This window comes from Mus caroli, chromosome 6 (genome assembly GCF_900094665.2).
Source record: "Mus caroli chromosome 6, CAROLI_EIJ_v1.1, whole genome shotgun sequence".
Classification (NCBI taxonomy): domain Eukaryota; kingdom Metazoa; phylum Chordata; class Mammalia; order Rodentia; family Muridae; genus Mus; species Mus caroli.
The window spans coordinates 36199090-36215656 of record NC_034575.1 but is presented as its reverse complement, the minus strand read 5'-3'; the positions used below and the strand labels follow the sequence as shown (position 1 = coordinate 36215656).

The following is a 16567-nucleotide window of genomic DNA, read 5'->3' as shown; positions in this document are numbered from 1 at the left end:
CTTCCTTCCTTTCTCTCTCTCTTTCTTTCTTCCTTCCTTCCTTCCTATCTTTTTCTCTTTCTTTCTTTCTTTCTTTCTTTCTTTCTTTCTTTCTTTCTTTCTTTCTTTCTCCCTTTCTCCCTTTCTCCCTTTCTCCCTTTCTTCTCCCTTTCTCCCTTCCCTTCCTTTCTTCCTTCCTTTCTTTCTTTCTTTCTTTCTTTCTTTCTTTCTTTCTTTCTTTCTTTCTTTCTTTCTTTCTTTCCCCCCTCTCTCTCCATCTAAATCATAGAGTTTATTTCTTTTTCACTTACTTTATTTAGTAATTTAGTAATTTCACTTACTTTATTTATTAATTATTCATTTTACACACCAATTGAAGGCCCTCCTCTCCTCCTAGTCCCACACTCACCTCCCAGTCCCTTTTTCTGAGAAGAGAAGCCCCACTCCCATCCCCCATGGGTTCCAACCTGCACTGACACATCAAGGCACAGAAAAACTAGGCATCTCTGCCACTGAGACCAGACAAAGCAACACCAGCTAAGGGAGCAAGATCCAAAGGGAGCCAACAGTTTGAGTCAGTCCTCTCTCCATTTGTTAGGGGGCCCACATGTAGACCATGCTGCCTATCTGCTACATATGTATAGGGGGCCTAGCTCCACCCATGCATAATCTTTGGTTGGTGGTTCAGTCTCTATGAACCCCCACGGGCCAAGGTTAGTTGACTCTGTAGGTCTTTTTTATAGTCTCCTTGACACCACTGGCTTACTTATTACTATTCCTCACCCTTCCATAAGACTCCTCAAGCTCCCTGCAATGTTTGTCTGTAGGTCTCTGCATCTGTTTCCATTAGCTACTGGATGAAACCTCTCAGAGGAGAGTTATGTCAGGCTCCTGTCTGCAAACATAGCAAAGTACCTTTAATAGTGTCTGGGTTGGCTCTCTCCATAGGATGGGTCTCAAGTTGAGCCAGTCATTGGTTGGCCATTTCTTCTATCTCTCCTTTGCACTTTCACAACAGATATTAGTTACTTGCATTATCCTATGGGTTTTACACAACCTGTACCAAGTATTTTTCTTTAACACCACCAATCTTGCTTCTATTTATAGTTCTAACAATTGATACTTTTAGTACCATCTTAAAAATATTTTTTTTTAATTTTATGGCAAAAATAGATTCTCTGGTTGGGGGATCCTTCAACCTCCTGCCCTGGATTGCTGAACATATCTGGAAACTTTCTTCCTCCCTCTTCCCTCAAGGGAATTTTTTCCCTGCCTAATCCTGTCTGCTTCACTTTGAATTTGCCTCTTTTCAGATGCTTTCTCTCATCCACTATCTTCTCTCCTTTGCATCTTGCTATTTACTTCTCTTAGAGCACCATCCATTCTGCCATCTCCTATATTGCTTTTCACCAGTCTAACTATACTTCCAATGCAAATTGAACTATTTCTTGTTAGGAGTTCCCAATTGCTTTCTATTACATTCAGAAAAAAAGTCAAACTTCCTACCGTAAAATTTATAGTGCATCTGTATAGTTATCATTTTTATCATTTATTTTTCCCATGTAATTTCTGTCTACTAGTCTCAGCAGATTCTCCCATGGTCCCAACTACATTTTATGTGCAAATGAGCAATGGCTTCTCCAATCTTCCTACAGTAGTTCACTCACCTAACTACTACTCATCTACTATAGACTCAGTGTTGTTGTATACACTGTGAATACTTCTGTAATACTTCTATAGCACTACCACAAAGCCTACCATGTAATAGAAATGAATAATTTCCTATCAAAGAAATAAGTGCTTGGATGATGGTGATGATAGTTGCTGCCCTGTCACCTGGAATGCCGTTCAAACCTCAACACTGCTAATTGTGTTGTTCATTCTATATTGTTCTTTCTTTCTGACAGGCTCGACAGATTCTAGAACAGACCCCAGTGAAGGAGCTGGTGAGCCTGAAGTGGAAGAAATATGGACAACCTTATTTCTGCCTCCTGGGTGCTCTGTACATCTTCTACATGGTCTGCTTCACCACATGCTGTGTTTACCGCCCCCTCAAGTTCCGAGATGGCAACCGTACACATGTTCGAGATAACACCATCATGGAACAGAAATCACTACAGGTAATTCTTCTTCAAAGGGATGAAAGGGAATGTTGTCATGGGATGATGATGTTGTCTCCAGACCATCTTGATGCTCTCCTGGAAAGATACTGTTCATAGGCCTAGGAAGATGCCAATACCTCATCAGTAATACAGGAATTAGACAGGAGATAGGGGGCCATAGATGGAGCCTCATCATTAAAAGTGTTTGTGTAGTAAGCTACAGATTTTCTCATAAAAGCTTCATTAGATGTTTGGTATTACCAACCTTGTTCATTTGTGAGTTCCTCTTTATAGTGGGTTATCTATGTCTTTGTTGGAGACACTACACAAAGATGCTCAAAAGGGGCAGTAGTTGAGTGTGAATCACCTCTGTGGGACTTGCCATTTTATAATGCCCTGCAGAGGGCTGGGGTGGTTAAGATGGACAAGTAAAGGTGTGGAAAGATTAAAACTGATGTCAAAAAGAGCAAATGTCCATTTTGTTGTAACAAAGAGAATAGATTCTGATGAGTAGCTTTGAACACATGTAGTCAACCAGTACAGCTTTGAGGGTTTTATTTGTGAATGAGGGGAGAGGGAGAGAGATTGTTTTATCACAAAGCACAACATAAAAGATGGCATTCACCAGCATGTCAGGAGTAGACACAGGTGCTTAAAGGAATTTTCTTTCTGTAGCTCCATCTGGGCATGAAAGTTCAGACTGAATATAGGCAATAGAAATAGCTAGGAAAGACGAGTGACATTGACTAGAAATAGAGATATAATATAACCATGAACCAGCTCAGAGTAGATAAGCTTTCCCGTTATCTTTGCCTCTGAGTCCTCCCGAGTGTTCTTTCCCAACTTTTGTATCACACTTACACTGAGATTACACATTGGCAATGCAGATGAGGTTCCACCCTAAATGCACTTTGGTGATGATGAGCAATTAAATAAGACTAAGTCCCACATGTGTTTTTCTCACTGGGGACAGATAATTCAAGAATTATGCATAAACATATTTCCTTGACCCAGATAGTCTAAATTATGTTTAAAAGATCCATTTTTTTTTTTTTTTTGCCTCCAGACTGTATATAGCATAATGATAGCTAAATGCCCCAGTCATCCTTCTTTTTTTCTGGGAGCCAGATTATTTTCTTCTTAACATCTTTAGTCCTTTCATTTTTGGTTCAGTCATTTATCCTGGGCAAAATAAAGGGCTCTTATTAAATATTATTTCACTGGCAATTGGGCAAGGAGTAAGAAGGTCAAGGATATAGTAATAAGAGATTTAGATAACAAAGAACATCAATGAATGGTCCCTATGCTTTGGTTAATCTTTAAGCATTAGTCCTGAGTTTCTAGAATATTCTGGTTCTAAGTCAGTTTGGATAACATGAGGAACTCCTGATCTTTTCAATTATTTTGTTCTGCTGTTACATTATACCAAATTGCTTGAATAATAGGAAATTATCTTTTTTTCTACTTTTTTTAATTATTTGAAAGTCTCAGAAATACAAAGGTATAAAAATATGCTGTCTAGACTTGAATTCAATTGTTAACCAAGTAGTTACCCCAGGGAGCTTTTGATTAAATAAATGAATTTAAAATGCTTAAATAAATGACTAATAGTCAACAATACTCATAGCACTGGTAACCCAGGGCTTGGGGGGGGTGGCACTCTAGGACTGCTTTTGTCCATCTTTTATGGTCTGTGGAAACTGCTGGGCTCTAGAACCTTAAAGAAATATTCCAGCTTCATGTGTGGGATTTTATGATAATAGTCCAGCAGCTCTATCCTGGACATTTGGAAGGAAAGGGGGATAATCTTTTATTTGCACGAGGTAACACAAAGTATATAAAAACTGAGCCATATGAGAGTGGGGTAAATTTATCTTCACTCAAATTTAGAGATGTCAAAATGACTATGTGCTCGATTGGTCAGTCACAGAGTTTTCAAGTAATTGAGAAGTTTAAGGCCTAGGAGTCAGATTCCTTAGATTTTAAATACTTGTGTGGCCAGTAATAAATCTTATTGCTTTCTAGAACTGTATATTTTAAACAAGACTACATGTACAGATTTGGGAAGCTAGTAAAAAGACAGGTCCTCATGCTACAAACCAGACCTAAAAACTGAGAATGTATGAAGTAGAACCCTGTTCTTGGTATTTTAAAGGAACTCAAGTGACTAATATTCAACTATGATTGAGAACTACCAGATTCCATCCTGCAGGTTTGTTTCTAATTTTCTGGCCACAGGGTTACTAAGATTTTTAGTGGGCTATTTGACATGAGAATATTGACTTATTACCATAACCATTACAACTGAGCCTGGTTATGCATGCCATTATCCCAGTACTCAAATGGCTTCCCTGGTGTTATATAGAGAGTAGCAGACAATCCAGGGCTATTAATCAAGATACCTATGTATCTATATATCTCTGTATGTATGTATGTACGTATGTAGGTATGTATGTATGTATCATCTATCTATCCCTTTTGTCTTCTAGAAAAGATTCTGTCAAGTTCTTTGCTTTTTTTCTTAGAAACATTTCAATACTCTATTGATGAAAATTAATGCTCAATAGTAGTGTAGATATTAGAAATTCAACAACTGTGATTCATGCAAAACACAATAAAGCCTAATTCATGACTAAAAATTTATAAATTGAAATACAGTAAACAAATTAGCATAAGAATATAGGTTGCAAATTGCTTATCATTAAAACTTTACCCAGAGTAAGAGAAAGGGCACAGTGGTAAGATAGACAGCATACAAAACAAGGATGGTTCATGTCAGGGACAAAAAAAAAAAGGATTGTGAAGAATCTTGTGCCTTGAACTAAAGTCAAAATGAACTGTAGGGGAAAAGAAAATTTTAGGCAAGAAGAATGCATATATACAGAGCCTAAGGCAGGAAATTCCTTTTCAGTGTCTAGAAAAGAAGATTTTCTGAAACAGAGAACTGAGCTACATGCCACAGATGAGGCTGTGAAGGCAGATCCTTCCCAAATTGGGTAGGGTACTTTGGACCACATTCAAGGTTAATATTCATCTTCAAAGTTAAAGAATGCTCAGAATTTTAAATATGAAATTAGCCTGGCCAGAATGTACTACTTTCTACATGGGCTAGGGAGGCTTCAAACTCTTGGCAGGACACTTGTCTCAGCTTCCTGTGTCCTGTGATTAGGGCCTTGTACCACCCCACCTGTATATAATGGACAGTAATAAAATCTTCCTGCCAAATAGTGCACTAGGGTACAAAGCAAACTATTAAGGATTAAGAAGCTATGTAGATATCACTCAGGTGCCTATTATAGTTTTCCATGCAAGAGAATGTGGTGATTTGGCATAGTGATTTCATGCGGAGGTGGTGAGAAGAGTTGGCATCAGGAGACTTAATGAAGGGAAAATCATCATTTCTTTGTGATGGATATAGAGAGTGAAGGGGAAGACAATGCCAAGAATTACACATTGTTTCCTATCCATTTGAAATCATCTTTTTGGCACATAAAATGGGAGGATTCCATATGCCCTTCTCTCTCATAAGTTCCAGACAACCCAGGGCACCATAGCTCTTTAACACCCATCCGATCTCCAATATTGTACAATCCCTATTCAAAACTTTTTTTCAGCTTCCTGTGGAACAAGCATCCCAATTGAAGCCAAGTAAAGGTATACAAGAAACAAGGAGCCTGTGAGATAAAGATAACCTCTACTGAGTCCTTACTATGTGCACCCTGGATATACTTTGGAGACCTGGTTAAGCTAATGTGAAGATTCTATCAGTAAAGCTGGAGTAAGACCAAGATGTTCCATTTTTTAGTAAGCTACCAGGTGAAGATGATGTGATTGTTTAGATCAATTTTTTTATACAACAAAGCAACACATCACTTAATATTGCTCTTATTCATAATTAAAATGAGCTCCCTTGAAACAGTGGCAGCTACAAAGCTAAAAGATACTACGCACTTTGACAAAGAGATTTAGTTAGCAAAGGCAGATGTTAGACTTAAAGTGTCCATCACCTTACAAACTTGCATTATAAATATAGAGACAGGTGATTTATCCCTCAAGAATCAAAGGCTATATCCCAGTCATTTTTCATTGTATATGCATTACTTGGCAACTTCATGTCCCAAGGCTTTGACCTAGCTGGGATCCACCATCGTCACCTTTTATGTAGAAATCCTTGTAAAGGTGAGCATACCCTAAGTGAGGGAAGTTTATCAGATATGAAATATCTCCTACTCCCAGCTGCTGAACTGCTCTCTATTCTCCAGTTTTTATAATCATAACTATCATCTTATGTCCCTAGTTTATTAGATATAAAGTAAATTTCACTTTTTGGGGGAAATAGGTAATTGTTTTTAGACCATTGTGGAGAAATGGTTCTATTCACTGCTCCCAGAACCCTTGAAGATGGGGGTGGGGGAGCTATTAATTTCAAAGCCCTCTCTGGAGGGCTCAGAACCATACTGAGTTTTATAAAAGTGTATGGAAGGAAGGGCAAGAATACTGTATTGGGTAAAATTTTTGTGCTACATGGAGTCTTATCATCCAGAATCTCTGACTCTGTCTCTCTGTGTGTTTTTCTGTCTGACTCTCTGTCTTTATTTTTGCCTCTTTCTCTCTCTCTCTCTCTCTCCTTATTCTCTTATTAAAACACTGGAATGGATTTTGACCTTCTTGGCCTAATTTCTGTAGTTCCTTAGATACTACTTTTTTTCCATGTGGTTGCTGGGGTTTGAACTCAGGACCTTCAGAAGAGCAGTCGGTGTTCTTAACCACTGAGCCATCTCTCCAGCCCTACTTTTTTTTTTTTTTCAATTTAAATTTATCAGTAATCTTCATGGTTCCACATACTTAATGCTCAAAGCTAAAAACAAATGAAGATGACCAGAGGTTCTGGGTTCTATAGCAGTTAGCAACGTAGCAATTTAGGTGTTATTTCAATTTAGACCTTAAATGGCAAAAAAAGAGATTGGGCTAAGTCCTTACAAAGGGCAAAGGGAAGTGATCCCTGACAGCACCTGCCAGGGTGAGCCAAGGTTGTGAGTTTCCGGTCAGCCTGAGCTATGAAGTGAGATGCCCACCCTACCATATCAAACTAAGAATACCAGAACAGAGTAAAACAAAACAGAGAAAGGGGTGCAGGCCTTACAAAACAACTCACAAAGGAGTGGCCACTCTTACTTAATGACTTCTTGGAAGAGAGAAAAAAAAAAAAACTTCTCAATCCATTTTCCTGAGAAAAGCATTCCAACTTACTAGTTTATTTCCCTCTTCCATCTACAACTTTGAGGGAAAGCTGCTTCTCCCCAGCTTTCCCAGTCCCCCAGTATCCCCCACACACACCTGTAAATGAATTCCTGGGTCATAACCTCTGAGAAGGAAATATTTCCTGGAAACAGGATCCCACCTTCCTATGGCCAGCAATCCTTACCTCTGGATGCATACCATAAAAACCGTTAGATTCCTTGAAGAAAAGCAATGAGTTGACATAAACTATCCTGAGATCCTGCTCCCCAGGTGTGTCACGGTTAAACCCTCATCCCTTGATTCTTGTGGACAGTACTGTTAGGAAACTCTGTTCAAACTATAGAATCAGAGAAATCCTCCTTTGACTGGCGACAGGCCCCTTGTAAGTCTGTGATTGGGGGAACAAAATCAAAAGTCTGAACTGGATTTTTCAACTTATTTTTGTAATCTAGAGAGGTTGGTATTCCTAGCCTGTATCTAGAGAGTGTACACCTAGCTCTTCCAGCTCACTGGTGTCTTAGGCTCTACTATGCACTCTCCTGAGCATTCTACCCAGAACAGTCAGCTCATAAAGAATAGTTCAGTGAAGTGTGAGTGACTGGTCCCTGCAAGCAATCTGATTACTGGCAACAATTAAATTACAGGTTATCACTACTCCTAAAATTTCAGGTTGTTAATAATTCCTAGAATTCTTAGCCATGTGGCAATGTAGAGAATTCTGGTTACTTTCGGGAAATACTTATTTTTTAGAGGAGTAGAGTATAATGAGATTTTTTTTTTACATTTCAAGTGACCTTGAGCAAGGACTTTGGTAGTCTTAAAACAACGTAGGCAAGTGCCATATTTTGCATTGGTTTCCTTCTAAATAGGCTTCTCCATTTCTATTCACTTTTTTATTTCCCTCTTTCGGCTGCATCTTCCAGGGAAAGCTGCTTCTCTACAGCTTCCACAGTCCCCTTCTTTCTTTGCTTTTCTTTCTTAAAATGTTATAAACTGTGTATCAAAGGAAAGTGTCAGATGCTAATGTCCCCAGGATGCTCTAAGAGATACGCAGTACTCCGACATATCAGTGTTCCAGGCAAGGTCTATAATCAGAGTACACTAGGTGCCTACAGGGGCACATTTTAGCTAGTTGCAGAAGGCCATGGAAGGACAACTCAGGAAAATGCTGGCCTGGCCTGTATCCTGAAGCATAAGGAGGAGTGAACTAGACAGATGTGGTGGCAGAGGTTTATTAAGGAGGTTTATTAAGGAAAGATTTGTATATTCTACTTTAAGGGCTGGTTAACACAACTCCATTGCTTAACGTATCTGCAGCCTACATAGAGCATAAAAACAAGGCAGAGAGAGGTCAGAGTAATGAGTTTGTAGTGATAGTTAATTTAGGCTTCTCATTTGATCTTTATCTTACAATGAGCACTTCTAATTAAAAGAACACATATACATACATAGATTTTAAAAATCAAACAAAAGTGCTGAGCAGGAGCAACCATTGCTGTGTGTGATGGCATACACCTAGGATTCTAGCATTCAGGAAGTTGAGACAGAGGATCACCCAACAGTTTGAGGCCAACCTGCTCCATACATTGTGTCCCAGGTCACCCATGGGCCAAATTGTAACACCTTGTCTCAAAGAACAAACAAACCAAAAAACCATCAACAATAGATAAGTAGATAGATAGATAGATAGATAGATAGATAGATAGATAGATAGATAGATAGATAGATAGATAATTACATCCTGGGCCAGCACTCTTCTCCAGGCGCTTCTCATTCAGGGAGCTCAGACAGGTTTTACCTTTTTTTTTTTTCAGAGTCCCTCCTTCTATCTCTATTTGTTAAAGTGTTCAGACTGTACCTAGTGACTTTCTCCTCTGAAAAATATTTAGGGAACACTGTCGAATACCATCTGATTTTTATCCTGAAGGTATTGAACAGCTAGGGAAGACATAAACAGAAGTCATGTGGTAATGTTCACATTTCCAAAAGATTAGTCTGAGAACTTGGAGGGGAAAAAGAATCAAGGGATGAAGGGTAAACAAGGTGGCAGACAGCCTTGTATTTGCCTAAAGGCACTGGGTCCTGCTAAATGAAAGAAAGTGAAGCACTGAAAGAGCTCTGCAGAACAAACAGGAGCTGAGGCTGTGCGGCTGTGGTACCTTAAACATAGTTTGCCAAACACAACCTTGATCCCCAAACCTTGTTTTAAGAACTGCAGATCTAAAGAAGCATGAATGAGATGTTTAATTTAGACAGAACATCTTGATTACAACCCCTAAAGAATAAAATTTTAAATCTTCAAAAGGCAATTTTATTATTTGTCTGGGCTTAATTCTGGGGAAGCTTAAGGTAATTAGTTAAGAGGAATCTCTATCACTTCCTGGATCATCAGAGAGGTATCATTAAAATTTAAGGTCTCTTCTCATTTTTAAAGCACTGCCATTTCTTTACACTGTAAAAATACTCATTCTAGATGAAAAAAAGTTTTATGTCAGTAATAAAACAATAAGAAGGCCAATACATTAAGTGCCTAATACAATTGTTATGACATATTTCACACACAGACACACACACACACGCACAGAAATATATATATATATATATATATATATATATATATATTTAAAGAAAACAAAGAAAACCCTTTATTTTGTTTAGTGGGCTCACAGAAGACCCCACATTCTGTAGCCAGGTTTAAGAGATCAGACTCTAGGAGAAAGGGCAGCCTGGTGCTCAAGCAAAAACTTGCAGTCCCTGGATGCCTATCTGACTGCTGGATTTGTGGAAGGGAATGTCTTCATATTTAAAACAAAACAAAACAAAACAAAACAAAACAAAACAAAACAAAACAAAACAAAACAAAACAAAACAAATCTGGAGAGAAGAGGCGTTGCTGGGGTAGGGTGGGGAAACCTAGAGATATTGGATCCCTGTTTTTCTATAAATGGTATTATTGCTGCACTGACCTCTAGGGGCACTCTTGTCTTCAGAGCTCTGTGACTTCTTTTGTCAGCAGTGTTTACAGCCTCCCACATTCTTTCTTTTGAAACAAAGTCTCAGATTGACCAGGAAGGACTCAGATTTGTTATGCAGTAAAACAATGGGGTTTAACTCCGAACCCTCCCAACTCCACCTCTTGGTTGTTACGACTTGACTTTGAATTCACAGTCCTTCTGCCTCTACCTCAAGATTGCTGGGATTACAAATGTTTACTATCATTCCTGTCTCTGTCTCTGGAGAGACTGAAGGGAGAAAAAGTTGACATAATCTATATCAGTCATGACCTCTTTGGGTCTCATATCAAATATCCTGCATAACAGATATTTACATTACAATTCATACTAGTAGCAAAATTACAGTTTTTAAAACAGCTAGAGAATTAATTTTATGGTTGGGGGTCACCATAACACAAGGAAGTGTGTTAAAGGGTTGCAACATTAGGAAGGTTAAGAACCACTGGTCTAGACCCACTCACCAAGATACAACGTTTTAAAAATAATTTAAAATTTTTGTGCAGAAACAGATCGACTGGTCTACTTTCTGTATTTAAAGTTATTTCTCAGTTAATGTGTTTATTATTTATTCCTCTACTTACCTAAGTTCTTACAATGAATTGACATGGTTTGCAATAAGAGATAGATTCTACAAGGGCAGTAAATAAATAAAAGGACATATTCTGCGTACTGAATTTCAGTAGAGATAAAGTGTTGCCAGGGATGAGGACAAAATAAGCAAAGAAAACATATAACTAGCAAACAAGAAACCCTGAAGCAGCCCCAAAGCATTTCCAAGGCTTAGACATAACAATTCCATGTTAAAATTGTACATATTTTTTTCCAGAAAACTTTCTTATATTCTCAAGTGAGTTCATGACTTCTAACTAGGTAAGAATCACTAATGAAGAATTCCATCATCACATCTGCATGATGTAGTAGTTAAAGATAGCCTTCATCTGACCTCGACCCCAGAACTGTCTTGTCTTCTCAGAATAATCCGAGTCCCTCCAGAAAACTAAAACTCGTGTCTAGGTTCATTTCTACCTTATTCTGTATTGCCAAATCATAGTAAAACCACAATAAATACTTCTGTGGCCTTTTTTTGGTTAAAGTACACTCCAACTCCACCATCTCCAGGAGGTGAGGATTGCAGTTTCCATCTTACAAATGAGAGCCCTTAAGTTCAGACATTTTAAATGTTTCAAGGTCTCATCAGAGGTATTAAGTTTGTAGCCTATAGTGGCCCCTGAATTCTGAGATATGCTTATGATGTCTTAAAAGGGTGTGGGAGCCACAACGAGATTGGAACAGTTGGAGTCTTTCCGTGACAGAAACCATCATCAGCATCTACTAAACTCTCTTATTCACGTGACATGCTTTGTTGTCTTGTTTATTTTACTTTGCTACCTCATCACACAAGACTTCACAGTGTACCCCAAACTGGCTTTGCCTTGTGCTCTGTTGTTCTATCTCATTCTCTTGAAGGCTGGAATTGCCGGCAAGTACCGCCATACTCAGTCGTTCATTTGGCCATTTTGGTGCTATGAAATGTGCTCTCTGTTGCTCAGTATATAGAGAAATGATTACTCACAGCATATATGAAGGAGACAGCACATGAAAACCTTGAACACCTACCTCATGTCCTGATCACAGAGGTAGTCAGAATAAAAGTTATAATGGGGGGAAAGTGCTCGTGGGGAAAAAATAAAAGAGCTTTCCTTGTCTTGCATACATCTTTACAGATTTACAGAGTAGGCACAAATGGCAAGGCTAGCTTGGGCTACATTGTGAAATCCTGTCTAATGAAGTAGCAAAATAAAATAAAACAACAAAGTGTGCCAAGTGAATAAGAGAGTTTAGGAGATGGTGATGATAGATCCTGCCATGGAAAGAATCCAACTGTTCTAATCCCATTACATACAACTCTTCATATCAGGAAATATTTCTTGTCTTGATTTCCTTTCATAGGAAGCATATGTGACTTACCAGGATAAGATCCGGCTGGTCGGGGAGCTGGTGACAGTCTTTGGGGCTGTGATTATTCTACTCCTAGAGGTGAGGAGCATGGGGGTCTCGGGATAAAGCAATTCACCTAGGTCCCATACTGAATTGCAGTCTATATTATTTTTGCTTTATTATCTTCCCCTAGATCCCAGACATCTTCAGAGTTGGTGCCTCTCGCTACTTTGGACAAACAGTTCTTGGGGGTCCATTCCATGTCATCATGTGAGTGTCTTTTTCTCATAGGCCCTGATTCCATTTACAAGAATGTTGCAAGTCTCCAGTTCATTTTCTAAGACTTAGATATCGGGTGACACTCCAGGGGTTTCTGTCTAGTTGATTTGTTTCAGCTGTTAAAACTTGGCCTGAATGTGTGGGTGTCAGCCAGCTCACCATCATCATACAGTAGATCCAGAATATTGACAGCTCATACCTAACTTTTTTCTTTCTGCTCTCACTCCAGCATTACATATGCCTCCCTTGTGCTACTGACTATGGTGATGAGGCTTACCAATGTAAATGGGGAGGTAGTGCCCATGTCCATGGCCCTGGTGCTGGGCTGGTGTAGTGTCATGTACTTCGCCCGAGGATTCCAGATGCTGGGGCCCTTCACAATCATGATTCAGAAGGTCAGTGCTTTCCTAAATGTTTCTCTGACTTGGATTCAGAGCCTTCACAGATGGAAAGGTAACAATAGCTGCAAAAAAAAAGGATTGCTCAGAGCAGAGCTGAGGGCTTCATCGGGATATTTAGGACTGTTAGCAACAGCTGTACAGAGACATTCATCTTTCTTCCTCTACTTTGTTTCCTCTAGATGATTTTTGGAGACCTACTGCGCTTCTGCTGGCTAATGGCTATGGTCATCCTGGGATTTGCCTCAGGTAACATCACTACTTCTAGACTGTTAGATGCAGCTCTTCAGAAAACTGCCTTCTCAGTTCCCACATTCACTTGGTTTCATTATTGTCATTCCCTATGGAAAAGTACGTCTAAAACACACCTTAGTTCAAAGAAAAGGACCACCCAGGTTGACCTGGAAGGTAGACTTAATGAGTTCTGTGCTGTTAAGATTCATGTCAGCTAACTGTGCTGCAAGTCCCTTAAAGGAATATTGCAAAAAGAGAGACATGAAACACTGAACAGTTGTAGATCTTTTAAACATTATGCAAATAGGAACAATGCCATGTTATACTGTGCTATTTTTACAGTTCAGAAAGAGGAATAAAAGGTATGTAATAAGACAGAAAGTGTCCTCTTTCTCTATATAGTCTCTTAAAGTATTGATAAAGGAAAGACTTATAAAACAGATGTTCAGAATGAGAGTTTGGAGAATTTGGGACATGGCAGAGAGTCCAGACAAAGAGAAATCCAGACAATGAAAGACAGAGAATGGGGACAAATAGATATAGTGAAGAGTGTCAAGTAACAGAGAAAGTCCAGCACAGGAAGGAAAGACCAGCAGAGAGAACAGGGGGGAGCATAAGTGGTTCAAAGGGAGTTTATATAGGTGGGAGGAAGGCTAAGGTCTGATTCACGAAAAACTTTCTAACTAAATATCTAGATATTTAGAATATCTAACTAAATCTCCCATGGCTGTAACTGGTCACCCAGTAGTGAAGAGGGTGCACAAGAAAAGTGATCTCTGAAGAACCCTCTCCTCCATCATTTCAGGTCTTTATTACTATCTCTAAAAATTTCTCTGGCCAGTGAGGTTTCCCAGAAAATGTTAGAAAAAAAAAAAATACTAAGACCTTAAGTGAGAAAGAATCAAACTGACAGTCTGTTTGGAGTATTCTGACCTGTGAAGCCTGATAGAAGGTTTCTTCCCTCAGCCGTATGCAGACTGCTATCAGGAGAACCAGCAACAGAGTTGTTTCCTAAAGATTATAGCTGTGATCCTCTAATTGGTCACTGCTGGTGCACTGACTGTGCTTGTGATTTTATTTAAGGAGGCTTGTGGTTCATAGAGACTCTCTGTATGGGCTTGAAATCACCTTGTCATACTTTTCAGTGTGCCATACAGAAAGAAGTCAAGGGTCTAGTGTTGTAAGAATCCAGGATAATCTGCCATATGGTAGGCTATACACTAGTCAGAGATAACTTTTCTGTGATGGTCAAAGCTAGCCTAGCAAGTCTCAGAGTAATGGATAGTTAACTAGACGTCATGAAGATTAAAGGGTACTCTTCTTTTAGTCTTATCGTGTACAACGTTCTTTGAAATCATTCTAGATCCAAAACATTCTTTTAATGACTTATCTTTCAAATATTTGGTTTTCCAAAAGGTAATAATCTGTTAGGTAACTTATTATGCATATACGTACACCTGTAATTCTTTTTGATAAATGGCTGAGTGTTATCATTATCCATAACAGTGGATATAATCAGGATTCTTAGGATAAGCCAGTTCTAAGATAATTACATTATTGATGTATAGTAGTATGTGCATGTGTGTAAACTGATAGATGTATATAGATCAGAAGTTGAACTAATGGTAACAAAGGCCTTACTTACCATGACAATTTAATTCCCCAACTGCTCTTCCTGGGCGGAGCAGCCTTCTATATCATTTTCCAGACAGAGGATCCAGATAATCTGGGGGAATTCTCCGACTACCCCACAGCAACGTTCAGCACCTTTGAGCTGTTCCTCACCATCATTGATGGACCTGCCAATTACAGAGTGGATCTGCCCTTCATGTACAGTGTTACCTATGCCACCTTTGCCATCATCGCCACACTGCTCATGCTCAACTTGTTCATTGCCATGATGGGCGACACTCATTGGCGAGTGGCCCAGGAGAGGGACGAGCTCTGGAGAGCACAAGTAAGTTTATTAGTGTTAGTCCTGCAAAGGGACAGAAACATTACAGTAGGATGTGTTTATTGTGAGCCACTCTTCATAGAGTCACAGAAGAGCCCCAAGAGGTTACCGTTTCAGTTACATTTATATAAACCTGAAGTATGTGTGAATTGATTGAGGGATATAAGCATGATACACTGGAAGATCTAAGCACAGAGTTTGACCATATATTTCAGGTAAAAAGCAGAGCTAGTAGTCTTTGAATCCACAAGGAACAAGAATATTTTGTTCTTTATAACATAGCTCTTAAATTTGGACTTTTTCTTCTATTAGATTGTATAAATCCCTAAATCCCTATTATATCTTTTCTTTGTATCACAATAAGCTAATCAAATACTAGAGTTAGGAGTTACATTCCAAATACTTCTAAGAAATAATTGAGCTGCTTCTCAGCATAATTATGTATTGGTGTGAGAGTCATTCAGCATATTCTTTTGTCTAATTATGACCTTATTATCTTGTATATTTGAGTGCAGTTTCAGAGAATAGGAGTTTTCTATATTGTGAAAAGTTTATTATTAGAAGCATTCATATTGGAGTGAACTAAAACCTATCTTGCTATAATTCTACTCTTAAGCCTCAGACTTTTCCCTTGTATGTATCAGAAAGCACATATTCTTTCACATAAATACTATATAAGTATTTGAATCTAACAATTGTTTACCCTTCAGGTAAATATATAGTGGGTATGTAGCAGTGGTCTTCAAAGCCTATTATATGTCTAGGATTTGAGACATAAACACAACCATCAAAGACATACTCTGCTCCAGTTGAAGTGCCAAGCTACAGAAAATTTAGACACCAAGGAAATCACTTCACAGGAGGCTGAACCCTCATAGAAGTAAAATTGATACAGAAATGTGCATTGTGCTGAGAAGAGATGAAACTGAGGGATTTAAGTAGAAAGTTAGGAAATTCTCTTATCAAAGGAGGAATGTTTATGACACATGCTAAATATGGGTAAGACTAGCTAGCTGAACTAGAATAGGACACAAGTCAGGGTTTATATTAGTGAAGGTGCTCAGCCACAAAGAGAGCTAAATCAATCCTAAACAGCTTTTTGTAAAGAGTTGAAGTGAATGAGCTAATTCTTAAAACTGGGAAGTTTAGAAAATCAAAATAGATTTACATATCTGTTTAGAATTCAGTCTCTACCTTACACATTCCATCAGTATTCATGTTCTGCATGCTCAACCTGACTCACTCTTCTAAAGTAAATCATCCCCACTGTATTGACAAAACACCTAAGAAGTGCAATCCATCTGAGAGAGTGTGGGCGGAGCATACTGCTTTACACAATTCTAATGGTCCCATTCAAGTTGCATTGAAGACTCAAGTTCCATTCAAGACTCTTTTTTTTTTTGGCTGATATTTATTTATTTATTTTTA

General features: G+C 38.6%; 1 protein-coding gene across 2 annotated transcripts in view; it reads left to right on the top strand.

Moving 5' to 3' along the window:
- LOC110296701 (transient receptor potential cation channel subfamily V member 5) overlaps nt 1-16567 on the top strand; it is a 29792-nt gene that overhangs the window by 8478 nt on the left and 4747 nt on the right. For both annotated transcript variants that reach the window (XM_021165441.2, XM_029478297.1), the window contains exons 8-13: nt 1887-2099; nt 12287-12373; nt 12468-12544; nt 12783-12948; nt 13134-13200; nt 14874-15142. In XM_021165441.2, coding sequence (XP_021021100.1) covers nt 1887-2099; nt 12287-12373; nt 12468-12544; nt 12783-12948; nt 13134-13200; nt 14874-15142 — 879 coding nt within the window. The remainder of the gene's footprint in view (nt 1-1886; nt 2100-12286; nt 12374-12467; nt 12545-12782; nt 12949-13133; nt 13201-14873; nt 15143-16567) is intronic.